This window comes from Mustela nivalis, assembly GCF_964662115.1.
Source record: "Mustela nivalis genome assembly, chromosome: 1".
NCBI lineage: Eukaryota > Metazoa > Chordata > Mammalia > Carnivora > Mustelidae > Mustela > Mustela nivalis.
In genome coordinates, this window is record NC_139020.1 from 8,920,587 (window position 1) to 8,947,933 (window position 27,347).

The following is a 27,347-nucleotide window of genomic DNA, read 5'->3' on the forward strand; positions in this document are numbered from 1 at the left end:
TTTGTATTTTTTGTTTATGAGCTTCTGTGTTTGCTTGTTTTTCATGATTGTGTCAAAGTACGTGGTTGGGCGTTTTTGGGTTTGTCTGATATTTTTCTCAAGAAGAACTGGGGATATGGGTTTTGGGGAGGAATGCCATAGAGGTGAAGTACCCTTCCTATATTTGGGGAGCACGCTTTCAACATGATTTATCACCGTTAATTCTCATCACCTGACCAAGGCACTATCTGCCAGGTTTCTCCACTGGAGTTAACTTTCTTCCCTCTTCGCACTGTACTCCTGGGAAGCAAGTCATTAAGCACAGTGCGGAGGCGGTGGGCAGAAACTGAGCTCCATACCCAGGAACTCTTTAAGGCTGGGACTGGGGTAACGAGGCTGTAACTCACGTGGGGCGACGCCGGCCCCGGCTGACCGAGGATGGGGGGGGCGGGGCGGGGCGGAGGCAAAGGCGGCCGGGGAGGGCCCGAAGTGGAGCCCCAGCGCGAGGCGGTAGTCGAAGTACGGAGGGAGAAAGAGGGGAGCCTATTGCTTTACCCGCCCGGCCTTGTGAGGCTGCACGCCCAGGACGACCCTCTCCTCTTCTAAAAATAAGACTGCGCAGGAGCACCTGGGTGGCTCAGTGGGTTAAGCCGCTGCCTTCGGCTCAGGTCATGATCTCAGGGTCCTGGGATCGAGTCCCGCTTCGGGCTCCCTGCTCGGCGGGGAGCCTGCTTCCCTCTCTGTCTCTCTCTGCCTGCCTCTCTGCCTACTGAGATCTCTCTCTGTCAAATAAATAAATAAAATCTTAAAAAAAAAAAAAAAAAGACTGCGCAGGCGGACGTTACAGAGCGCACTCTCCCCGCTGGCGTGCCCTGCTGGTGTGCCCTGGGGTTTATTTACTCCAGACTCCAGCTGGGAGGGGCGGCCGCAGCGCTTCCGGGAAACTAGCCGCAGGCGCAGGCGCAGCCGCAGGCGCAGGCGCAGACGCACGCCCGGGGGTGGCGGCACAGCGTGGCGTGACTTCCGGGTGGAAACTGAGGACTTGGGTTGGTGAAGGCTGCAGGCGGGCGTCCCTGCGCTTGGCGTCTCCCACCTGTGCTTGCGCCCGCTCTTTAACTCGAGTCCATCTGGGGTCCTCTTTGGGTTTCTGCACGCGCTGGGCCCGCCGCCTCTCCGCGAGGTGAGCCGGAAGGACTTGCGGGGTGACGGAAGCTGGGGGACGCGGGTGGTGCTGGCGCTTTCCTTCTGTTTGCATTGTTTGTTGTGCAAAGAGCAGCTCAGCTCGCAGACGCCCACCGGGCCTGGCGTTCAGCTGCGCGCTGCAGTAATCCCCGCCTCCTCCCGCCCAGCCCCCGTCTTCTGCACGTCCTTCAGCGGATGTCGCCCCAGAAGCCGCGGCTGAGACGCGCTGGGGGATGCTCAGGAGCCTGCGGCCGGGAGTTGGTCCCTCCAGGGCGGGAGGCTCAGCTTCAAGTGCGAGTCCAAGGCTGGTGGGAGCGAGGCCGGGGGGTTAGCCGTGCTGTCGCCGGGCGTCCCCGTACTGGCGAGGCTCTGGACACCGGAGGGGACGAGCCCGTGTTAGCTCCGGGACCCAGCTCGAGCCCTTGGGTAGATCAGAGAGCCTTCCGCTGCCGCCGTGGGATGTTAATGGGGCCCGTTACTCATTTCTGTCCGGTATTGGTAGAAGTAGACTTTGGAACCAGTTGTGTGGTTAAAATGCACATATACGCACACAAGTAATATTCGTGTCGTGTGATTTATGTGCTCATGTATGGGTAAGTCACAGAATGGGAGGATACAAAAGTAATAGTAAAAGCTGCCTCCTCAGGCTCGTTTTTGAATATCCTTCCTTAACTTCTCTTGTTTTACGAACATACTGAATGTGTCAAAAGCAAACCCGAAAGGGATCTTTAAATGTTCTGCAGCTTTATTTTCCATTTACTGTATCTTGAACATTCGGACACTTGAGCACATCCCTTTTTCCTATTAATGGTTGCGTCATACTCCACGCCACTGACTATCATTCTGCTGTGGTTAATGTATTTAATTTTTTATGCTTCCAAAGACGTAGCATGTGAAAACTACAATGGTAATTTTAGATTTTATGATAATTCCTTTGTTCTCTCTGCTTTTCATGGCCCCCATTCCCTCCCCAATCTGTTGCAACCCCCCTTTACTTATATTGATCTCAGTGTCCTGATTCTAAGAACAAATCATTATTTCCTTCATATTAATAGAGGAATATTTTTTTTAAAGATGATTTTGTTCCCCCACCAAGACTTACTGGCTGATGAGGGCTTCATGGCTACTGTTTTTTTAAAAAAGTGTGTTGGGTTGGTGCTCAGTAGATATTGATTAGAATGGAGGTGTGTAAGTCACCAAAGCATGCAGTTGTGAAATCAGTTTCCAGGATTTCGATGATTAATCAGCATTTAGTAGGACCTCAAGATAAAACCATTTTGGAAGGACTGATATAATAGGCATTCCCTTACTGCACAAAGAATCATGATTTAGCTGACAGTATAAATGTTTTTGTACTAAAACACTTTTTAGAGAAATGGTTTACCAAATAATGTAAGTTTGTGTATTTAAATCCTTGTAGGTACAAAGAAGAGTGTTTGTCATACAATTGGAAAGGAAGGCAAAGAAGATGCTTTTGCTTTAGATTGGACAACTGAACAGAAATTGCAATTTTAGGATGAAGAGGGGAAGAGGAAGAACAAGCCGGATCAGAAGACAGAGACTCTTCAGAAGTTCTGTATCAAGAGGAGGTACAGTTTTGATCTTTTGGTGCCAGTGGTGCAAAGAAGGTTGAGTGGTGTTGACAGATACACATAGCTTTTCTCAAAGGCACATGGGCAATGTTCAAAGAGAATATTTCTTAGAGAATAGTCTTTTTAATAGTGCCATTATGTACTTTTAATTATGTACAGTCCCTAGTGGGACTGTGAATATGTTTCTCATTGCTTTCAACTGTGTCTTCTCTACGGATGACTCTCAGGTTTCTATTTCTAGTCCTGACCTTTCTTCTGACCTCCAGCTGTCTGTAGAATATCAGTGTTTGGGTATAAATTCATCATTTCAGATTCAGTGTAACGGAGTGTGAACAAGACATTGCATGTGGAAGTGCTTGGCAAGCTGGAAAGTACTATATAAATGCAGTTATTTTTAATAAAAATTAATAAAAATCCTCCTGACTCCAGGCCTATCAGAAAAATTAGTAAAACTCCTAGTTGACTCCAAGCCTGTCAGCACCATCTGAAGGAGTCTTTTTACTATTTCTTTGCTTTCTGTGACCAAGATCCTACTAAATGTCATCTAGTTTTTCTTAGGTTAACTTCTCCCTCTCTCTTTCACTATTGGAAGATGAATTGAGGTGGCTCTTTGCTGCTGGTTTACTTACACCCTTGTTTTTCTTCCTTGCTGGTATCCATTTATTGCTTGAATCTCACTTTCTAAGGAACTACTCATATGGTGCCTTTTTTGGGTTAAAGCCTCCAGGGATGTTCATTCCCTTTTGCCTGGTCTCTGTGGGCTCCCTCCTGGCCCTCCTGTACCAGAAGTATGTTCTCTCCGTACGTCTCCCGGGGCACGACGCACACATGTCGACCTCTGCCGTGCCGTTTCTCAGAATCCTTTAGTCTAGAGCACCTGTTTTCCTTCTCCCTGCTTACTCAGTTTTTCTCCAACTTTTAAGACTGAGGTGAGATCTTACATTTTTGGTAATGTCATTTTCAGTTTTCACTGACATCACCCTTTGTTATGATGCTTAAGGACCTATGGTTTTTTAGTTGTTTTCTATCGAAGTCTTATTTCCCAACTAAGTTGTCAGCTTTTGTATTTGAAGAACATGTTGAACATTCCCTACTGTGGTTAACATAGTGCTGTGTCTATCGTAGTTGCTAATTGCACAGTCACTGATTAAATGCTGTTACTGTAAGATCTGTTCTCTAGTTTATGGTAGGGTATTTTGGAAAGCTTTTATCTTGGATTTAAAAATTTTTTTTATTTTTTATTTTTATTTTTTTAAAGATTTTATTTATTTATTTGACAGAGAGAGAGATCACAAATAGGCAGAGAGACAGACTGAGAGAGAGAGATGAGGAGAAGCAGGCTCCCTGCTGAGCAGAGAGCCCAATGTGGGACTCTATCCCAGGCCCCTGGGATCATGACCTGAGCCGAAGGCAGAGGCTTAACCCACTGAGCCACCCAGGCGCCCCATATCTTGGATTTTTTTAAATAATTTTTTTTTTTTAAAGATTTTATTTGTTTATTTGACAGAGAAGGAGAGGTCATAAGTAGGCAGAGAGTCAGGCAGAGAGAGAGAAGGAAGCAGGCTCCCTGTTGAGCAGAGAGCCCGATGCGGGGCTCCATCTTGGGACCCAGAGATCATGACCTGAGCCGAAGGCAGCGGCTTAATCCACTGAGCCACCCAGGCACCCCTTAAATCTTGTTTTTAAAAATGTTTTATTGAGGTATAATTTGACATACAATGAATGTCAATATTAAGGTGTATAATTTGATAGATTTTGACATGTATGTTCACATAGGAAACTATCACCACAATCAAGATAATGAACATATCCATCCATCTCAAGAAGTTTCCTTGTTTCCCCTTGTAATGCTTTCCTTTTGCCCCTCTTTAGCTCTTACCCCACCCATCCAGGCCACAACTGATCTGCTTTCTGTCACTATCAATTTATTTGCATTTTATACTTTATATGATAAATAGTTTATATGATCATATAGTATATCAAATGATTTAATAACACAGTATTTGGCTTCTTTTACTTAGCATAGTTACTTTAAGATAATTATGTGTATCAATAGCTCCTTGTTTTTTAATTGCTGAATATATTCCATGAGTTGTTTATTCTGTTGATGGACATTTGGCTTGTTTTTATTTTTAGCTGTTATGAATATTTGCATACAAGTCCTTGCATGGATGCATGACTTCTTTTCTCTTGGGTAAATCCCTAGGACTAGAAAGACTGGATCATATGGTGGGTGTAGGTGTATCTTTTAAAGAAACTACGCAACTGTTTTTCAGAGTGGTTGTATAACTTCACATTTCTTTCAACAGTTCATGAGAGTTCCATCTTTTGCCCATGTTTTTTATTAGCTGGTTTTTCTTCCTTTTTTTTCCTTTTCCCTTTTCTTTTTATTTATTTTTTATTTTTTTCCTTTTTAAAATTTTGTTTTGTGGTTATGGTAAGTAAGGCATTACTTTCCATTACATCTTCTTACTGGCTCTTGTTTGTACTTGTCGTGGCTATTGATTTTTGCGCATTGGTTTTTGATTTATACTATCTTAGTATAAATTCTTGTCTATATATTTTTTGCATTCTTTCTTTTATTTTTTGAGCTGAAAATGCTAATTTTTACTTATTTATTTATTTTATGACATTTAATTTTTAAAATTCCAGTATAATTAATGTACAGTATTATACTAGTTTCAAGTGTACAATATAGCGATTGAACAGTTCTGTACCTTACTCAGTGCTCATCAGGATAAGCGTACTGGTCTTCCCCGTCCCCTCTTTCACCCATCCCCTCACCCAGTTCATCTCTGGCAACCATGGTTTGTTCTCTGAATTTGAGGTTTTTGTTTTTTTTTTTGATATTTTATTTATTTATTTGACAGACAGAGATCACAAGTAGGTAGAGAGGCAGGTAGAGAGAGGGAGGAGGCTTTAACCCGCTGAGCCACCCAGGCGCCCCTGAGGGTTTGTGTTTTATTTTTTTACTTTGTTCATTTGTTTCTTAAATTCCACATAGGAGTGAGATCCTGCTTTCTATTTTGGATCTATATCCATAGGGTGTTTGTCTTTCTCTTACTGACTTATTTCACTTAGTATTATGCCCTCTGGATCCATCCCTATGTTGTAAATGGCAGGATTTCATTCTTTTTTTGGCTGAGTAATCTTCCATTCATCTCTCGATGAACACTTGGGGAGCGTTCATATCTTGGCTATTGTAAATGATGCTGCAGTAAACACGGGGTGTACATATCTTTATTTATTATTTATTTATTTGACAGAGACAGTGAGAGTGGGAACACAGGCAGGGGGAGTGGGAGATGGAGAAGCAGGCTCCCTGCCAAGCAGGGAGCCCAATGCAGGGCTCAATCCCAAGACCCTGGGATCATGACTTGAGCTGAAGGCAGACACCCAAAGAGTGATTCAGCCAGGCGCCCTGTGTATTTGTATTCTTTGGATAAATACCCAGTAGTGGAATTACTGGATGATATGATAATTCTATTTTTAATGTTTTGAGGAAGCTCCGTAACTGTTTTCCGCAGTGGCTGTACCAGTTTGCATTCCTGCCAACAGTGTGCAGGCGTTCCTTTTTCTCCACATCCTCTCCAACACTTGTTGTTTCTTGTGTTTTTGATATTAGCCATTCTCATAGGTGTGGTAATAGCTCATTGTGGTTTTTTTTTTTTTTTTTTAAAGATTTTATTTATTTTATTTGACAGAGAGAGAGATCCCAAGTAGGCAGAGAGGCAGGCAGAGACAGAGAGGGATGCAGGCTTCCTGCTGAGCAGAGGGCCCGATGCGGGGCTCGATCCCAGGACCCTGAGATCATGACCTGAGCCGAAGGCAGCAGCTTTAATCCACTGAGCCACCCAGGCGCCCCGCTCATTGTGGTTTTGATTTGCATTTCCTTGATGAGGACTGATGTTGAGGATCTTTTCATGTGTCTGTCGGCCATCTGTGTGCCTTCTTTGGAAAAATGTCTGGTTTTTTTTTTTTTTTTTAAGATTTTTAAAATTTTTTTGACAGAGGGACACAGCGAGAGAGGGAACATAGCAGGGGGAGTGCGAAAGTGACAAGCAGGCTTCCCGCTGAGCAGGGAGCCCGATGTAGGGCTCCATCCCAGGACCCTGGGATCATGACCTGAGCTGAAGGCAGAGGCTTTAACCCACTGAGCCACCCAGGCGCCCGCCCTGACTTGAGATCTTTTAAAAAATTTTTTATTTTAATTGTGGTAAAATACGCATACTGTAAAATTTACTGTTTTAATTATTTTTAAGTGTAGTCCAGTAGTGTAAAGTACATCCACATTGTTGTCTAGCTTTCTCCAGAACTCTTTTCATCTTGCAGAACTGGGATTGTATGTCCATATAATAGTAACTCCTCATTCCCTTCTTTTCCCTGGCCCCTAGCAGTTACCACTCTACCTTTTGTTTCAGTGAACTTCTTCTAGATAGCTTATGTATGTGGAATCATACAGTATTTGTCTTTTTGTGACCGGCTTATTTCATGTAATGTAGTGCCCTCAAGATTCATCTATGTTGTAGCATGTGTCAGAATTTCCTTCCTTTTTAAGGCTGAATAATATTCCATTGTATATATGCCACATTTTCTTTATCCATCTATCTGTTGATAGATATTTGTTGTTTTTTCCCACCTCTTGACTATTTTTGAATAATGCTGCTATGAACATGGGCAGATTTCTCTTCGAGATCCTGCTTTCTATTTTGGATCTATATCCAGAATTGGGTGCTGGGTCACTTCTGTTAATTTTTTGAGCAGTCACCATAGCAGTTAGACCATTTTACATTCTCACCAGCAGTGCTCAAGAGTTCCAGGTTTTCCACATCTTTGCTGGCTTTTTTTCTGTTTTTTTGTGGTGGTAGCCATCCTAATGGATATGGGGTGACACACATTATAGATTTGATTTGCGTTTCCCAAGTGATTAATGATGTTGAACTTTTTTAATATACTTATTCACCATTTGTATACCATCATTGGAGAAATGTTTCTTCAAGTCCTTTGCCTGTTTTTTATTATTTTTATTTTTAATTTAATTTAATTTTTTTTCTTTGCCTGTTTTTTAAATTGGGTCTTCTTTTTTCATATTAGCCTTTATAGCTGTATATTTCCCTATCTCACAGTTCTGAAGGCTAGAAGTCCAAAATTAAGGTGTCAGCAGGATTGGTTTCTTTGCAGGGCTGTGAGGGAAGCATCTGTTCCAGGCTTCTCTCCTTGGCTTGTAGACAATGTCTTCCCCGGGTTTCTTCTATCATCTTCCCTCTTTGCATGCCTGTGTCCAAACTTTTCCTTTTTATAATGACACTAGTCATATTGGAATAGGGGCGACCCTAATGACTACATTTTAACTTGATTTTTCTTATAAAGACACTATATCTCTAAAGTCATATTTTGAAGTACTGAAGGACTTCAGCATAGAATTTTGAGGATACAAAATTCAATCCGTAATTGATGCCTTTTATTTATTTTTCTTTCATTTATACTGGCTAGAACCACTAGTACAATGGTGACTGGAAGCGTCTTGTTCCTTGGCTTGTTTCTGATCTTAGGGGGAATGCACTCAATTTTTCATCCTTATGTCAGCTGTAGATTTTTTGTTAGATGGTCATTATCAGGTTGAGGAAATTCTTTTCTTTCCTTGCTTGTTGGCATTATTGATCAGACATGAATATTAGATTTTGTCAGATGCTTTTTCTGCTTCTTTGAGATGATTGCATGGTTTTTCACTTTTAGTTTACATTATTTAGGTGTTACTTATTCTCTTTTAAGATATGACCATCTGTCTGAGACAGTTACTTTTTATTTATTCATTATTTATTTTTTTGAAGTAGCAAAAGTGGGGTATAGGGAGGAGCAGAGGGAGGGGGGAGAGAATCTTCAGCAGGCTTCATGCCGAGCATGGAGCAGGATGTGGGTCTTGATCTCACGACCCTGAGATCTTGACCTGAGCTGAAATCAAGAGTCAGATGCTTAACTGACTGAGCCACCCATGTGCCCCTGAGACAGTACTTTTTATAAATGGTGCTCTGATTATGTAGTGATTTTAATACCATTTTTTTCTTTCTTCTCTTGATTAGTGAATGAGAGCTGCAAGCCTGAATTCATAGAGTTTAAGAAGTGGCTGAAAGGCAGGAAGTTTGAAGATACAAACTTAATACCTGCTTGTTTTCCAGGTAAGGTCTGGCATCAATTCTCAGGACTTTGCTCACGTGAGAGACATGTGGGCTCAGGTGATGGGAAAGCAGGGGTAGTTCTTGAAGATGGGTGGTATTCTCTCTGGGAGCACATCTCCTGTTGTGTGTCAGACTTCCTCCTTTGTAGCTATAATATTGATTTACACATTACTTTGTTCAAAAAATAAATTGAATGGCTTTTGGGGAGAAATTCCAAAATGGTAAAATAATATTAAAAATTTAAAAAAAGGGAAATGAGAATAGGAAAATAAGAGGAAGGTAGGGATAAGAATAATACATAAAAGCCGTGATTCTAAGATCCTGCATACTTGTCAGAGATCAGCCACAAATTATAACTTATCTTTCTAATAGTGAGTCCATTTATATGATCAGTTACCTGAGTCTTTGTATTCTGTAAACAAAACTAAGTTGTTTACTCAACAGAATTGGGAACTTCTGGAGCTTAGACCTGAGGGAAATGTCTTCATTGGGTCTTCATAGGGAAGACACTTCTGTAATGTGACACCCTTATCATCAAACTCATAGTGATTTCTTGGGATTTTCAAGCCGTGCAGGCTGATGGGATTATCCCATAGCTCAGGTGAGTCACAGTTGTTTTCCAAAATAAGGAGGTGCTTTTCTCTGCTGGTGTAGCTGGAGGACAGATGTCCTTAGGGAGGCCTGAGCAGATACTACTCCCTTTGCCGGTTTGTGGGTGTGCTCCCCAGGTGTTAGAAGAGGAGCCTTTTGTGTGGCCTTAGTTCAACAGTCACCTAAGCAGAGGTAGATTAACATAATTTTCTGGAATTGAGGAGCTTATCATTGGAGTGTAGGTTAGCATTTTCTTCGGGAACATTCTCTGGGTGTGTGCCTGCATTCAGTACCACCCAGTTCTGTCCATATGTGGGCTTGAGGATGTTACCATGGGGAGGGCCTTCAAGGGGATTCCGGGTCTGCTGTACCGTAGACACAGTTGTGCAGTCAGGGCCTTGAAGTTTTACAGCACAGGGCAGGTGCGGATCTTTTACAGAAGATTAAATTGTACGCCTCTCTGCTCCTTTTCAAGACTGATATGATTAAATACCCATTAGGTAATTTAGCTTTGAGCAGGTTAACTTCCTTATACATTGTCAGGATAAACGATTTATCACTGTGTGGCTGTGGTTGAATGAGGTGATGTGTCTAAAATTGTTCCGTATGCATTATGACGACTTTGGCCTAAAACGCTTGCTTCAAGCCATTACGTGTTAGGGCTGCTCCTATTTAAAATGGTAAACTATTTTTGTCAGCCTGTAACAGAATGTTTAACTTTCTGTTTTTATGTGTCAAGAAGCACAAAAACAGGAAAAGCCACACTGTTAGATTTTACTGGATGGTGTTCTTCACAAGGTGGTCTAGAGAAAATAGTGTCAGGAGTGGACTTATGCCTTTGGCTGATCTATGCCTCAGGAGTCACTTTGACTTAAGAAGGATAGGATTAAAATTATCAAGCAGGGACTGGCATATGTCTAAGTGGAATGCCTAAAAAGAAATAATCTATCTATAATTTGGAGCAATGAAGACTTAACCATTTTTAGTGGTGCAACTCTTTCCAGGCCCACCTCCAGATTCATGGTCACAGAGCAGCTAAAGTACAATGGTTTGGTAATGATCCTAGCCCACTAGTTCCAGTTCTGGGGTCAGGGAACCTTCTGTCCTACTCAGTTTTGGCTGCTATAACAAATTACCATAGACTGGGTGATGACCAATTCCTTCCTCACAGTTGGGGGCTGGGAAGGCTAAGATCAAGTTATGGGCAAGTTCAGGGTCTAGTGAGGACTGATTACAGATTTGCAAATTACCATCTTCAAGTTGGGTCCTCACGTGACACCGAGCTGGGGGCTGGACAAGCTTTCTGGTCTCTTACTGCTGTAGTAGGCACTAAATCCCATTCATGAGGCTCTGTCTTTATGACCTAAACATTTATCAAATGTCCCTACCTCCTAATGTCATCACATTGTGGGTTGGGATTTCAACATATTTTCCCAAAATGCTTTATATACCTTTATCTTTAATCTGTTAAGAGGGAACATTTATGGGAGTCTCTCAAAATGTACAAAATTCTGGGGAATTAATCTTAGTTTGTGGAGGGCCAAGGCAGGATTTCTAAGTTGCAAGCAGGATTTATGCTTTGGGAATTGACCCCAGTATTCGTTTTTGCCACCAAAAGAACTGGCCAAATCTGGGTCTCTGAGGTGGACTTATGATAGTAGAAATTTTCGGGTGCAGGAAAGTCTATAATAAGTATTCCTTTTATAGGATCCTAATGGCCACTTCCTACCTTGCCTTGGTAAGTGCAGGTTACTGTGATTTGTTTTCCGATACTGGATGCTGTATTGTAGAAATACAGGTGAAGTATCTTCCAGATTTATTCCATATGCCACATTCTGTTCATACATGTATTTGAAGAGAAATTTCCACTTAATTTAGCACACGAGTCTTTTAAAGAATGACCCCATAAAAATAAAATCCTCCCATTAGTAACTCGGTTCCAGGAAGGGTTCTGGCCCACAGGAATGATTAACTCTGCTATGGCACACATGGAAGAAATTAAATAAGTTTTTGAAACCAAAACCAGGTGTCCGAGTAGATAGTGTGCGTCTGGGTGGGTAGATGAGTTAGGATTCATCAAATCAGACTTGCCAGACATCTGAGCCAGGATCAAGGCAGGAGTTCCCTCCATGAACTGGGAGCTCCCAGTAGACCTGCAGGGCTTGACCTTTGCTGAATTATATTCCTTCCTAGTTGAGAGAGAAAGAAAAAGATCAAGGACTATGAATTTGAAAAAGTGGATATTCTGTACCCCGTATGATAATTATAGGTCATAGTGTACCTAGGCCTGCCAGAAGAGCTGCTGACTGTTACAGGAAAGGAGCCTTGGGCTTAGAAGGGTAAATTTCTGGGCAGTAGTGGTGTTGACAGTGTAGCTGGTGAAGTTATGTGCTGTGACTGCTCTGGCCGAGGCCTTGGCTCACAGGGAGGAGGTGGTCTTGGATCTCCCCTGTTGAGCTCACCCAGTCAAGGAGAGTCTAATGGTTTTCATGGTCAGGGAGGGGAGGGTGTAGTCCACTCAGCTTTGCGGGAGCTGGGTGGATTTACTGGTCAGCCAGTCAAAGAGGCCTCAAGATCATCATTGGGAAAGCTGGGTTCGGGAGTGGGTAAAAGTGGTTTGAGGGTTTAGCTTTTCAGGTTGGGTGGGCATTGGGAGTAGGCCCCCAGCCCAGCGGGCTGGCCGCAGGGGAAAGGGTCCAGCTTGAAGGACACCCAGTCCTACTGGGTAACACTCCCGGTAGCAGGTCTGTATAAAGTTGATGATCTCTAGGTCTTCACTCTTTGCTCTTCAGGGGTTATAAGCCCCAAAGGAGGTCAGGACATTTTCTGGAACAGCTTCTTGATCTCTTTCCCCTGGGAGTCAAAGGATGAGAGAGAGATCCAGCTTCAGCTTGGTGTAATTTTGAGGTTCAGTAGCATCTTAAAAACGATTTATTTACTTATTTGAAAGAGAGAGAGGGAGAGAGAGAGAGAGAGCCAGAGCAGGATGGGGAGTACAGAGGGAGAGGGTCTTTAAGCAGACTCCCCACTGAGCTCAGAGCCTGACGGGGCTCAATCCCATGAAATCATGACCTGAGCTGAAACCAAGAGTCAGATGCTTAACTGACTGAGCCACCGAGGCACCCCTGTTCAATTGCATGTTTTATTTAAAATGATATCCTTAAGATCTTGAAGATATTATAAGTTTTTTGTTTTTTTGGACATTGTAGGATTTTTACCTTTTTTTTTTCCTTTGTGTCTTAGGTACAGGAAGAGGGCTGATGAGCAAAACATCCCTACAGGTGAGAATTTCTCTAATCCTTGAAATCTAATGTAGATTTTGCTACTTTGTTTTTGTGAATTCAAATCAAGTAAATTAAAAATATTTAAGATACACAGCCATTTTTTTACCTAAGGATAGGTTTGAATATAATTTTGTCCATTAGCTTTAAGTTTGCTGCATAGGAGACAAACCCAAAGTAACAGAGTGGAGCTTAATTTTGTTCTCAAGTAAACAAGCCTGGATGGGCAGACCTGGGCTGGTGTGGTGATCCCATGGCTGTGGGAGGCCCAGACTCCTTCAAGCTCTCTGTCCGCATTCTAAAGGAAGTCCCTTTCACTCAGATCCAGGGAGTAGCTCCTGGAGCTTGAACGGCAAGATGGAACAAGGGGTGAAGAAGGGCAGGTTTCCTTCTTTTGAGAAAGTTCCAGCCCTGTCACATCTGCCAGTGACTGGGTACACAGTCCCCCTGGCTGTGAGAGAGGTCCCTTGTGCAGTGACCTCCCGATAGGATTGCACTAATGGCAGGAGAGAAGGCATGTTGGATTGGTAACTAGCTGCCTCTGCCACAGCAAACTGTGTAAAGCAGACTTTATATATATATTTTTAAAGATTTTATTTATTTATTTATTTGGCAGAGATCACAAGTAGGCAGAGAGGCAGGCAGAGGGGGGCGGGAAGCAGGCTCCCTGCTGAGCAGAGAGCCCGCTGTGGGCTCAATCCCAGGACCCTGAGATCATGACCTGAGCCGAAGGCAGAGGCTTTAACCCACTGAGTCACCCGGGTGCCCCTAAAGCAGACTAGATTTTAAAGAGCCAGGGGAGGGAGCGGCTCTCATCTGAGAGGGTGTGCTTAGTATGCCAAGTACAAGCCTGAATAAGCATAAGCCTGAGTAAGCAGTGGGCAGAGCCTCAGAGCCTGTCCAGGATTATCTTCAGCTGGTGGTGGGACCCCCTTGGCTTGTTTCCTAACCTGGAAAATGAGGAGGTAAATGACATAGATGATCTCCAAGGTCCACTTTAGTTCTTTCTATGCTATTTAAAGGATATCTAATGCAAATTTTCTGTGAAGCTAGAATTCCTTAATTTATTTTTAGTTCCTTAACTTTTTGTTTTTTAAAGATTTTATTTATTTATTTGACAGGCAGATCACAAGCAGGCAGAGAGGCAGGCAGAGAGAGAAGGGGAAGCAGGCTCCCTACTGGGCAGAGAGCCCGATTTGGGGCTCGATCCCAGGACCCTGGGACCATGACCTGAGCCGAAGGCAGAGGCTTAACCCACTGAGCCACCCGGGTGTCCCTTTAGTTCCTTAACTTTGAAATCCAGCGATCACTTACACATTCAGCCTAAAGAATGGTACTTTTAAATGTTCCATTTCTCTTGGGCTGCTTTTTAAATCTAAAACTTTATTTATTTATTTATTTATTTTTAAGATTTTATTTATTAATTTGACAGGGATATAGAGAGCACAACTAAGCAGAGCGGCAAGCCGGGGGAGAGAGGAAAGCAGGTTCTCTGCTAAGCAGGGACCCTGGAATCATGAGGGCCGCCACTTAACTGACAGAGCCAGCCACGTACCCCTAAAACTTTATAATTTTAAAACATACATGACGAAATTTACTATCTTAGCCATTTTCGAGTGTACAGTTCAATAATATTAAGTACAGTCACATTATACAATATTTTTATTTATTTATTTTTATTTATTTATTTATTTATTTATTTTGTATTTTAATTTGTTATTTTTTTATAAACATATATTTTTATCCCCAGGGGTACAGGTCTGTGAATCACCAGGTTTACACACTTCACAGCACTCACCAAAGCACATACCCTCCCCAATGTCCATAATCCCACCCCCTTCTCCCAAACCCCCTCCCCTCAGCAATTATTTTTATTTTTTGAGGAAACATAATCGTGTTCTGTTTGGGAGGGGAGATATACTTCTCATGTATATGGCAGTAAATGTAGGTAGTCTTTGTTTAGATTATGAAATGATAATTGGCAGTTGCTTCACATCTTTCCAATATGATCTTTGGTTAAACTTTTTGAAAACTGGTACATATTTTATGCCTGGTGAAATGCACAGATTTTAAGCATCCAGTTTGGTAAGTGTTAATCAAGAGGTTTACTGTAGTTAGGATATAGAACATTTTATTAAGTGGGTTATTAAAATCAGAAAATTGTGCAGTGTTGGAGCAGGAAGGGACTATAGTGATTGTCCATCTTGATCTTGATTCACACATGAGGAAACCAGAAATGGAACCCAGAAGATTATTGGCTGAGATTATTTAACCAACTTAGATGCCAATTACAATGGAAGCTGGGATCTTAATTAACGTTAGGCTTCTTAATGCTTTATTTGTTTCTGGTGTCTGTGACTTGACATCTTAATTTTTCTTTGTGTTTCTATCTCAGTGGGAGGAACTGAAAACTCTACTTTTGCATGTGGTAAAATGAGACCCTTGTGCTGGCTGGGCTGCCCTTTTCTTAGTCTGTTTTGGCACAGGTTATATGAAGAGTAGGCGTTTGCTGGGAGCAGTCACTGGACACATGGATTTCACCAGATGGAGTTACTTTGAGTGGTTTCTGCCTATTTCCTATAACACTGTTTCCTGGTATAAGAAAGTGAAGTAGTGATAGGATCTGTCAAGAGAGTTTCCACATTCCTTTCTGGTGAAGGGCTGACTGCTAGTGGATGTCAGTTGTATAATGAACCCTTCATTCTTGTTGGGGTTGTAGTACCTGCTGTTGGAGCAGACTTGCCTGCATCCGCCGACTCGGGCTTGGGAGCCAGATGGTTGGTGGGCTCTTTGGTGTCTATGGTCGGGTTATCCTGGGTTCTTAGTAGATAATTGTGGACTGCAGGACACAGGTCCTTCTCAAAGTGCAGGTGTTCTAAACTTTACTTTCTTTTTGGTAAGGAGGGACAGATGATTATTTCGTTGCCCGAGAGTTGCCTGCTCACCACGGACACAGTGATTAGAAGCTACTTAGGGACGTACATTGCTAAGTAAGTGAACATACACACGCTTGTCTGGTGCACGTGCTTGTCTTGTAAAGTCTGCAGCATTGGCAGATAAAGTCCTTTAAGTAAGGCATAGTGTGTTAGGATGAGCCCCTTTGAATACCTCATACATGTTTGAAGTGATTCAGAAGGTTTACTCTGTTTTCGAAGTTGTGTTCTTAATTCATTTTAAGCTGCATTTTTAAGGGTTTTAATAGGCTGCCTGGGATGTGGGCTCGAATCCTCATCTATCACTTACTAGGAAATGAAGATAAAGTGAGAGACTAGATGGCCGTCCTGAGTGCCCCGAGTCCTCCTAGCCTGTGCTCCACACGATACTCTTATTTTCACCCTTACTGTATCTGCTCGAACTCTCCCTCCACTACGAAGAGCTGTTGAGGTTACGAAAGTGTAGTTTTATTTAGTGTAGAAGAAAGGAGGCCAGAATAGAAGAACTATTTTCTGGCTTTTGTTATAGTGGGTCTTTGTTCTGCGGAACTTTCTGAGGACAGCTTGAATGGGGTCCGTAGCAGAAGGGGTTTCTAAATTATGAGGGTTGTAAGATTGTATTGTTTCTTCTCAGAATCTAAGTTCTGGACTTTTAATCTCCTTGGCACGTTTTTATGAGGGCAAATGTATCTTTATTGGCCTGAGTAAAAGCAGCGATGCTCTTAGTATTAACATTTTCTATGTCATTCTGAAATTTTGAGCAGGCTATTTTCACAGTATAGGAATCTGGACTTTGAAGGTTTTTTTTTTTTTTTTTAAGATTTTTATTTATTTATTTGTCAGAGAGAGAGTGAGTGAGAGCGAGCACAGGCAGACAGAGTGGAAGGAAGAGTCAGAGGGAGAAGCAGGCTCCCTGTGGAGCAAGGAGCCCGATGTGGGACTCGATCCCAGGACGCTGGGATCATGACCTGAGCCGAAGGCAGCTGCTTAACCAACTGAGCCACCCAGGCGTCCCTGGACTTTGAAGGTTTAATGAAAACTTTTCTAAAAGATTCCTGCAACATGAAATCTTTTTATTGATAACAAAAATACCGCAGTGTGTAATTTTTAATAGAGTGGGTAAATTTAGGAATTAAAACTTTAGAACTGTAACAAATATATAATGAGGTGATTCAGTTTTCTGTTAGGTTAGTGTCACACAGTAGAACTTTCGCAGTAGAAATGTTTCACTCTGTGCTGTCCACTGTGGTGGCCGTTAACCACATACGCCTGTTGAACACTTGAAAAGTGACCTACATGACTGAGGAATTGAATTTTAAATTTTACTTAATTTTGAATAACTAAAACTGAAATAACTACGTGTACCCAGTGGTTACTGTATTGGGTGTGGCAGGTATAGGTTCTTTTCCACCAGTTTTTGCCCCCACCAAGTTTGATACCTTTATCCAAGCAAAATAAGTGAACTTGGAGCAGAAGCTTTAAAATTGGAGAACCAAGTCAGAAACAAAGAGGTTGCTTGCAAAAAGGATTCTCTTGCAAACAAAGCTGGAACTTGGGGTAGTGAGACAGCTCTTGTCACTCATCAGTGTGACTTGCTTAGGGCATTTACGGTGGGATGCGCTCTGGAGAGGAAAGTCTTGAGGAAGCAAAACCCTCTCCTGGAGCACGGAGTAAGCTCGGCGTGCGCTGGCAGTTTGGCCACAGTCCCTCTGGGAGCAGAACAAACCACTAGGATACCTGTGTCTCTAGCTGATTCCATATTTTCAATAAAAGTAATTCTTTTAATCTGGCTTGTATTTTTTAAAAGGTGCCAGCCTCCTCCATCTCCTCTTCTGGCTCTGTGCACCTTTTTAGTTTCAGAAAAGCATGCTGGGGACCAGTCTCTCTGGAAGCCTTACCTGGACATTTTACCAAAGGCCTACACCTGCCCCGTATGTTTGGAGCCAAAAGTGGTGAATCTATTTCCTGAACCTTTGAAGGCAAAGGCTGAAGAGCAGAGAGCCCGTGTGCAGGGGTTCTTTTCTTCCTCCAGAGACTTTTTCTCTTCCCTGCAGCCTCTGTTTTCTGAGGCTGTTGAGAACATTTTTAGCTACAGTGCCCTCCTGTGGGCTTGGTGCACGGTCAACACCAGAGCTGTGTACATGAAGCATGGGCAGAGGAAATGCTTTTCTCCAGAGCCGGACACCTACGCGCTCGCCCCGTACTTGGATCTGCTGAATCACAGCCCAGATGTCCAGGTGAGACACAAGACAAACATGTTCTGTTTGATAGGAAGGACTCTGGCGTGTAGAACCTGACTTTGAAACCACGGAGGGAGGTGTTGCTGGCTTTAGGGAAATCTACCCCCACCAGGTATTTTTCTGACTTTTCTCCCAGCCCCCTTTTCCTTTCTGGCATCCTGTTCTTTTGTTTTCCCACTCTGCTTTCCAGGCCAGCAGAGCTACATCCCTTGATACAGCCTTAACCAGCAGCACCCCCTCACCCCCCAGCTTTGGTGCAAAGTCCTCTTTCCTCTTGGCTAGTATGGGGACTAAAGTCCTGACTGCTCTCCTGTCCCATTCCTTTTTACACCTGGTGATATCGCTGTCAGTATCTGTCTTTGCTGTGATCAGTGATTGACTTGTTGTCTCCGTCTCTGAGCTGTGTAAGGATTTGAAGAGACTGTGCCTTTTTCTCCCTGTAACCCAGTTGCGGGTCAGGCACCTAGTAAAGACTTGATAAACCTTTGCTGAATGGATGAATATTTGTGGGGAAAAGGAGTCTGGGAAACATTACAGAATCCCTCTTTGGGAGATAGTCAGAGAGCTCGTCTGCAGCTCTTTCCCGAATCGCACATAAAGGTGACGACTTAGGGTAGGCATGCTGAGGTAGGTGCCTGGCTTTGAGGGCAAAGGTGTCCCTATGTCAGCTCACCTGTAACCTGTCAGGGTCTGTTAGAGGTACACTGGCTGGGCCCTTGCTCACGCTCTTCTCTTCGTACTGCACCCCGCCTGGAGAGGATGGATGGCCCCCGGCTAGCCCACGTACTGGTGCGAGGCGAGCACAGGGAGGCCTGTCCTGTGCTTTCTCAGGCAGAGGCAGTCTCCTTGCCTGTCTGCTTGCTACTGTTGAGAAAGATGCATTTCTGACAATATTCAGCAAAGGAGATGGAGGTTTGATGGCTGTTTCTGTGGCTGATGTTGATGAATTAATGTCGGCGCCGTGCCTGTAAACGGGTGCTGGACACAGGGCTGAGTCAGTCCTCACTGGGGTGACTTTATTTGTATCGGGCTGTTAGTGCGTTTGTGCTCTAAGCCAGTGATTCGACAGCCTTCATAGGGGCCCCACAAACTACAGCCTGTGGGTATGTGGCCCAGTGGCCCCGGCAGAGCCTAAATTACTTGCTCGTTGGCCCTTTATGGAAAAAAGCGCATAGGCCCTTGGTCTAAAGCGCATTACCTCCTGCTTTTGGCAAGTAACTTGAAACCGTGGCCCTAGTCTGTTGATGTTGCAAGCTGAGAATTTCAGCCCGGTTCCTCCTCCTCGTCCTCACTGGGTTTTACTGTGGAGTGTGGCGGCCTCAGCTCTTGGACCCTCCTCAGTGTGGAGGGCAGGTGGATCATCTTGGTTCTTTCCTCTGCAGTCTGTTAACTAACAGAACTGTCACAAAATCCCTATCATTGTGTCAATCAGTATCCTGCTGCCCGAACGCTGTGTATCGTGAGGCCTGAAATTCATGTGTTGCCTTGACATCTTTGGGCATCACAGGGCCCCAGGGGTCTGACTGTGAGTTCCTCTGCTCTCCCTGGATATGCCCCCAACCCAGAGGGAAAGGCCCCATCACCCGGCCCTCAGCCTAATGGTTTCTTCTTCCTGTCTGCCTCTTCACGCGAGCGCTCACATCTCCCCGCACGAGACGGGGTCACTTCCTTCTACTCCCGAGCCTGCTTCCTGTGGCTCCTGCAGGTCCCACAGTTCCCAAGCGTAGCCCCTGTGTGGCTGGGGTGTCCTTACCTAGGCTGTATATGTGACTAGTGAACCACTCTCTGGCGTACCTGTCCGCTTTCACGTGTCCTGCATCTGGCCATCCTGAGAGCCCTTGGGCAGGCCACCTCCCCCTCACTGAGCGGGGACGTGGAGACACCCAGGAGCCCCAAGTGCAGGGCCGGCATGTTCCCACATGTGGTTGAATTCACACTGTGATGAGAGTTTGAAAGCTGCATCTGACTTTAATACAGCAAACTTAATATTTTCAGTTTTATGCTTGGCTTTAAAAAAATCGTTAATGATTTTTTTTGCCTAGGTAAAAGCAGCATTTAATGAGGAAACTCGCTGTTATGAAGTCAGAACGGCTTCAGGCTGCAGGAAACATGAACAGGTGTTCATCTGCTATGGCCCCCATGATAACCAGCGGCTGCTCCTGGAATACGGATTCGTGTCCATCCAGAATCCTCATGCTTGTGTTTATGTCTCAGCAGGTTGGAAGCAGCTTTGTTCTTACTACGAAGATACAGTCCTTTTTTTTTTTTTTTTTTTTTTAATGCCATCTGAGGATGTGGATTTTTTAAAGTTTTAGTAAAAATGGCAAAACCTTAAAATGTGTATCATTTATTTTCCCCTAGGTAGGGGAAGACACTCACTGACCATGTAAATTGAATGTTGAAGTGAAAAACAAGGCTCTGGTCACTACCAAGGAAAGGAAGAGCTGAGAAAAGTTGTTGCATTAGGTCAGACAGTAGAATGGGAGAAAAGAAAGACCACTGAGGAAATGAATATAATATAACATTTAATATATAATATATTAATATTACTAATCAATTAATATAGTAATATTTTAATAATTAAAAAGATGGGAAGAAATGGTAACTTTTGTTCTGAGACATTATCACTGTCACTAAATACAGGATAGATTAGAGAAACAAAAAACTTAAAAAATTAAATTTAAGCATTTACTGTGTGATTGCTTCTCAGCCTTTTGGCTAAGATCATGTCTAGTATCTCTTACTAGTTTGTATGAGGTGCTATGACAGGGATAAATATATTACATAGTTATTGTCTTGGAGGTTAATGCCATGATGATATATTGATTTCATTTATGTTTTTCTGTGACCTACTAATTAGCCATCATCAGTATTACTATTTTTGAAAATAAGAATTTAGCTGTTAAATTAATGCTGTGGAAATTCCAAATATACTATTAATAACAGTATATAGAAAAATGTTTCTTTCCCCCTTCTCCTGAAGCAGCAGAGGAGTAGTTTGTAGAAATATGGCTAGAGATTTACTGACTGTATAATTTGGGGTAGTTTTAATATAAGTTGTATGAAGTAGAAACTTGTTCAGGGTGAAACTACTCGGTCCTATAGGCAGAATAATAGTGTTATTTCTCAAAATAGAAATTAAAAGCAAAAACTGGGCCTTGCTGGGTCTCTTGGACAACTAGCTTTGAGATTAGCCTCCTGGTACCAGAATAATTTTAATATTGTTGACCATGAAATACTGATTTGCAAAGTTTGGACAAAATTTACATTTTAGTTATTTTTACACTTTTAAAACCAAGACATAGAAATATAAAAGAGATTTTTAAAAACAGAAAAATCAGTCATTACCCTGCTATCTCAACAAGCTTTGTTAATTTTTACATGTTCACTTTTAATTGCTTATGATTATAATCACTAATACCCAGTTTCGAATTCTGACTTTTGGAAACGTCATTATAAACAATTATTCATGTTTGTAGTGGGTAGTGGGTTTAACTTCCTGCATCTGCCACTGTCTTAATTACCAGGTCTGTGGGTTGATTTGCTTAGTGGGAATGTGGGGATGTGGGTTGAGGTGATGGGTGTTTTCGTCCCTGCCCTGAAATTCTGTAGCTTTCCAGGGGTTAATAAAGATCTTGATTTGGACTTGATTGGAGCTTTTTGGTGTGAATTAGGAAAAACTGTGTTTACATGTCTTTTTTTTTGAAATTTTTATTTTACTCTTTTTAAAATTATGTTCAGTTAGCCACTGCGTAATACATCATTAGTTTTTGATGTAGTGTTCAATGGTTCATCAGTTAATGCACAACACACATGTCTTGATTGTGGGTGGAAGGGAAAGTAATTATAGAAGGCCCACACTTTTGTCTGATGACACCCTAAATTTCCTTTTTCTGTTTCCTTTTTTTTTCTTTTTGTAGATCTACTTGTTAAATATCTTCCATCAACAGATAAACAAATGAACAAGAAGATTTCCATTTTGAAGGATCATGACTTTATAGAGTAAGTATTTTCTCTGTCTCTTAAAATTATTTCTTCAGGAAACTGGTAAGAAAATTGAGGTAGCATTTCTAGAGATACGAGATACATCCAGACTGTATCAGTTGACAGGTAGGTATTTATTGAGCATTTACTATGTGTAGTAAATTGTGCTTCATGTGGGGGACACAAAAAGTGTAAAGATACTTTTCAAGAAACTTACTTGAGGACATAAGATACAAAGTTGAAGTATTATTGTACTAAAAGAAAGCCCTGTTTGTATAAGCCCTGTTTGTATGGATTGGTAGCCTGGTGTCCCGGTGTTTGTCTCCAATACATGGTCAGTGGGATGGCATTGGGCTCCTGCAGGCCAGGCTAGCTCTTGGTCAGTCACTCAGTAACATGGTGTAGGCACTTAGGGTGCAGGACTGCGGGTGTTGGCTGGGTGATTCCATGCCAAGTGGAGACTCTCTCAGATTTTCTTCTCTAAATAAAATGAAGTTTTACATGGTTCCAGCAGCAGTGTGAGGGCACTCTGGCTGTGGTGGTTACCATTTGTTTGGTGCCCAGGGAGCTCTGATTCTTCATCTTTCATCTCCCTGGGACCTGTGGCACTGACCCTCTTCCTCTGGCTTCCTCAACCAGATTGTAGCTCCTTACTGAAATTAGTGGGAAAGTTGTTTTTTTATTTCCACCCCCCGCCTTTTTTTTTTTTTTTTTTTTTTTAACTTAAAGACTTATTTGAGAGAGAGAGGGAGAGGGAGCAGAAGGAGGGGCAGGCTCTCCACTAAGCAGGGGGCATGCCGATGTGAGGCTTGATCCCAGGACTCCCCGGGATCATGACCTGGACTGAAGGCAGACCTTTAATCACCTGAGCCACCCCTGCTCCCCTTTTACTTTTTTTTTTTTTTTTTTAAGATTTTATTTATTTGACAGAGCACAGGTAGGCAGAGCAGCATGCAGAGAGATTGGGGAAAATAGGCTCCATGCTGAGCAGAGAGCCCGATGTGGGGCTTGATCCCAGGACCCTGAGACCATGACCCGAGCCTAAGGCAGAGGCTTAACCCACTGAGCCACCCAGGTGCCCCTACATTTTCTTTTTAAACAGAAATGATTTTTTTTTTTTTTTTTCCTGCTCTGGCTTTGTTCTTAAGTATTTGCAGACTTAATTTTCTCTTTTGCCTTTGTGACCAAGACACAAGTTACATAATATTAGTTTAGCCCTTCAGAAAGTGTTTGGCTCTTCAGCCATTTGCCACGGTGTCATGGGGTACTGAAGTGACTGGTGTGTTCTTATTTGTTTTTATGCTTTAGAAATTTAACATTTGGATGGGATGGACCATCTTGGAGGTTACTCACAGCTCTTAAGTTGTTATGTCTGGAGGCTGAAGAATTGTAAGTGTTGTCTGTGTTGGTTGTGAGCTGTAGTTACAACCTGTATATAACCTTGGGGCTTCTCTTGGCGTACACTCCAATACCCAGCCTGGGAGGGGAAAGGAATGCCATCGTATAACGGGAGGCTGATTCTTTAGGGAACTTGCCCATGTCCTGAGCATTTCACTTTTAAGTTTTTACCATTTCTGGAATCTGGCTTTAGAGTCAAAATCAGAATACATGACCCTGAGAACTTTTTATTTTCAGGTATTTTTTTCCCTGGTGACCTGCAGTTGTTGAGAGTTGATTTTTTAAAAAAGATTTTATTTATTTATTTATTTATTTGAGAGGGTGAATGCTCATGTGACATGCGAGTGGGGGAGGAGCAGAAGGAGAGGGGGAGAGAGAATCTCAAGCAAGCTCTGTGGAGCCTGACACAAGCTTCAGCTCAGGATGCTGAGATCATGCACGACCTGAGCTGAAATCAACAGTCAGATGCCCAACTGACCAAACCCCTCAGGAAACTCTAGAATAAATATATGTATTTCTTTTCATAGAGTAAATATTTTTAAAAAATGTGAGCCTTGGCACTGTTCAAAGGGGAAGTCCGGAGTAGCAAGTTTTGTCTTTGGGCAAACAGCTCCTCCGCTCTGGTTCCGCCACAGTGCGCAGATCCAGCCCCCTGCTAAAGGAGAGGCCTGGAAGTTTCCATGGGGAAGGCAGGTAGAGGGGAAGCCCGGGTGGAGACACACGTCTTGGTTAGGCTCCTTAATGTTACCTTGAGGCTGCCGGTTCCTCCCCCAGCGTGGAAAGGACTGTCCACTGCACAGTGCAGGGACTTCTTCAGCCTGGGTGCATTGCTTTGCAAAGGCTCACATGAGAGGAACCATAGGAAAGGAGGAGTTGCTGAGGATACTGACCCCTTCCTCCAGCAGTTGGGAGGGACTAAAGGAGCTAATGCATAGAGTTAGCCCTTGGAACAGGGCCTCGAAGTATTTGGCGCTCATTGAGTAACTCTTGTCGGGATAATGCTTACCTCTTCTGCTGTAAGGACTCAGAGAAAAAAATGACTTCCTCATCTCAACCCCAGAAATAGTTGTGTTTATTCTCAGCAGATGGTGTGTTTTTATCTTACAGCCGCTGTGGATTCTATATCTGATAGTTTTCTCTGTGGTTTGCTAGAAAACTCAGTGGCAGATTTGTGGCCTGTCCAGACATGCAGGGTTTTAAGGCGCGCACTTTATCCTGGTTTATTTGACCCTTCCTCCGTTCACCTGTCCTTTGGTCTTGTTTCCACTGTCCGTTCATCTTAACCTTGTATTTCCTCTCCGGTGTGCCCTTGTAAGGTTCTGTAAATCCTTCATGGCAGAGGTTCTGAGAGGACACCCCGAGGCCCCTTTTCCTCCCTCTTTGAGTTCCTCCTTCAGTCTGGAGTGATGTGGCAGAACAGGTGGCGGTTTGGCCGAATGTTGTTCGCATGCGGTTTCTGCCTCTCCTTAGCTTTGTCACCTAGAGTGAGTTCCTTACCATTCCCAAGTCTTAGTTTGTGTCAAACTTGGGGATACTAAATGCCTTCTCTACTAGGTAATTGTGAAGAGTTAATTAGATAATTGTTTTATAGGAAACCCCGTGCTGGGCAGATAGTGATTTCCTTCCTTCTTTTCTTCCCTGAGAACTTAGCTATTCCTGAGGTTTCCATTGTTTCTGAGGCTGAAGACTTGTCAGACTTCTCCATGGCTTATGAGCTGTCCTGAATTTCTAAGTGACATCTGTATACTTCCACTCTGATGGGGCAATTTTCACTTTATCTTTCCCCTCCTAAGCCATTCCGCTTTGGACTCTCGGCATCCAGAATTTATTCCTTCACCCTCTTCCGCTCTGCTTAGTGCTTCTTGCCAGCTCGTGGTTTTGGCTCTGCCCTTGTCTGGCTCGGCATCTTGCTGTGGCTCCCTCTCGCTTACCCTGCAACACTTCTACTCCTCTGCCTGAAGGGAATTGGCCCCACGTGCCCCTGGAACCGCATTTCCTGCGTATTTTCACAGTGTAAAACGGGAATGACCTCCATGCACAGAAGGCCTTCACTCTCCATTCCTCTTTCCATCTCCAGAGCCTTTTACCTTGTGAAATGTGTTCTCTTCAGTTTGCCGTAGTTTAGAAACGACTGTCACTTGAAGAAAAGGAAAGTTCTACCGTCTTTGCTCCTCAGCCTTAGTCCTTGTGTCTAAGGATGGAAGTCACCTCCGTCTTCTGTTCTGTGTCCATGCCTGGTGGACATGTCGCACTCACTCGCGTGCCTGACACAGTTGCAGCGATAATCAGATTCAGTCCCTCCCTACAAAGCGTCAGTCCCCTTGATTCTTACTATCAGTTGTTTCTCCTCCTTCTGTACCTTGTCTGCTGCAACAGGAGCTGCATGTGCTAGATGCTTTCAGGGAATGTGCTAACGGAATGGGTTTATTATGCTTCTGGAAAAATTGGAGAAGTGTTATGTTGAAGTGTAAAAAGCCTTTACCTTTTGAGAGCCTGCTGACATTACCTTATTGAACAATTTGGTTTTAGTACATGCTGGAAAAAAATACTTCTTGGGGAAATCATTTCAGATACAAATGAGAAGAGAAGTTTGGTCATAGCCCAGGAAATATGCCATTATTTCATAGAGGAAACCAATGCTATGCTGCAAAAGGTATGTTTCTAGAATACTGCATTCTTTTGATGCCTTAAATAGATGAATGTTGATGTAATTTCTGGGTTTTTTGACTGTTAACATTGTGCTTATAGATTCAGTAGGTAAAATTATTGCATGAATTTTCAAGTACTTTAAAAAATATTTCTATTTAGTAGTTGTTTTCATTAAATGGGAAATATTTTTTCAAAAAGATTGCATTTTAATTTTAAGTATAATTTTAAATTTATTTTAATTTTAAAAGATTTTTAAAAATCTTTTTTTAAAAAGATTTTATTTATTTGAGATAGGGAGAGAGAGAATGAGCAGGGGGAGGGGCAGAGGGATAAGCAGACTCCCTGCTGAGCAGGGAGCCCTAGTGGGGCTTGATCCCAGGACCCTGGGATCGTGATCTAAGCTGAAGGCAGGCAGTTTTACCAACTGAGCCACCCAGGTGCCCTGAGAAACCAGCTCATTTTAATGAAAACATTACTGAGATTGAAAAATAATTTTAATGAACCTTCAAGACATAATGCTCAGTAAAATAAACCAGAATACAAGAAGAAGAACGTTGTATGATTCCACTGTCCAGCATAGGCAAACTCATAGGGACAGAAAGTAGAGTAGAGGTTCCCAGGGGCTGAGGGTGAGGGGAATGGGGTTTGAGTGTAATGGGTGCAAAGTTTCTGTTAGAGACGTTGAAGGACTCCTGGGGACACTTAATGGTGACAGTTACATAACACTTAGAGTGCATTTAATGCCATTGAACTGTACATGGAAAAGTGCTCATAATGGTAAATTTTATGTTTGTTTATATTTTACTACAGTAAAAAATTAATTTTAAAATACTTTCCAGGTTTCTCATATGAAAGATGAAGAAGTGGCTTTGCTAAACCAACTAACTTTGGTAGAAACACTGTGGACAGAAGAGCTAAAGATTCTGCAGGCCTCTGCTGAGATTCTAAACAGTTTGCAAACGCCCTTTAGGTAACTTCACCTAATGCGTTGGGTCACCTCCTGTGGTGGGTGTGACAAACAAAGATTTATTTTGTATAGAATCATTTATAGTCAGTGAATGGTTTCTATTAAACAATTGTTTACTGAATCCTACTTCTTTTGCTTTCTTTGTTTGTGGGGTGGAGCGGTGGCTGCTTCTCAGGCTTTGAAGGGTATCTGCAGAGGGGGGGCTGTTGGGGAGGTGGAGGGGGTGGGGGGGCAGGGCAGGCTCTGCGGATTCTGGAGCAGTGCGTGGAGATGGATGTGCCGTCCTCGCAGTGCCTCTGATATGCTCAAAACGGACCGCAGTCCTGCGGGAAGGAGGAGGAAGGCCCCGCACTGTAAGGAGAGAGGGGGCTGTGA

General features: G+C 43.0%; 1 protein-coding gene across 6 annotated transcripts in view; it reads left to right on the plus strand.

The window, feature by feature from the left end:
- The first annotated feature begins 918 nt into the window (after nt 1-918).
- SETD4 (SET domain containing 4) overlaps nt 919-27,347 on the plus strand; it is a 63,395-nt gene continuing 36,966 nt past the window's right edge. For 3 of the 6 annotated variants that reach the window (XR_014309475.1, XM_082722867.1, XM_082722866.1), the window contains exons 1-11: nt 919-1,159; nt 2,582-2,750; nt 8,834-8,929; nt 12,764-12,801; nt 15,703-15,791; nt 17,542-17,971; nt 20,017-20,191; nt 21,895-21,976; nt 23,267-23,347; nt 25,886-26,009; nt 26,845-26,975. Coding sequence is in view for 3 of the 6 variants with exons in the window: in XM_082722867.1 (XP_082578993.1) it covers nt 2,678-2,750; nt 8,834-8,929; nt 12,764-12,801; nt 15,703-15,791; nt 17,542-17,971; nt 20,017-20,191; nt 21,895-21,976; nt 23,267-23,347; nt 25,886-26,009; nt 26,845-26,975 (1,319 nt within the window). In the remaining 3 variants the exon portion in view is untranslated. Of the gene's footprint in view, nt 1,160-2,581; nt 2,751-8,833; nt 8,930-12,763; nt 12,802-15,702; nt 15,792-17,541; nt 17,972-20,016; nt 20,192-21,894; nt 21,977-23,266; nt 23,348-25,885; nt 26,010-26,844; nt 27,094-27,347 lie in introns of those variants that run through there. The other 3 variants (XR_014309476.1, XR_014309477.1, XM_082722868.1) reach the window with 3 other exon arrangements.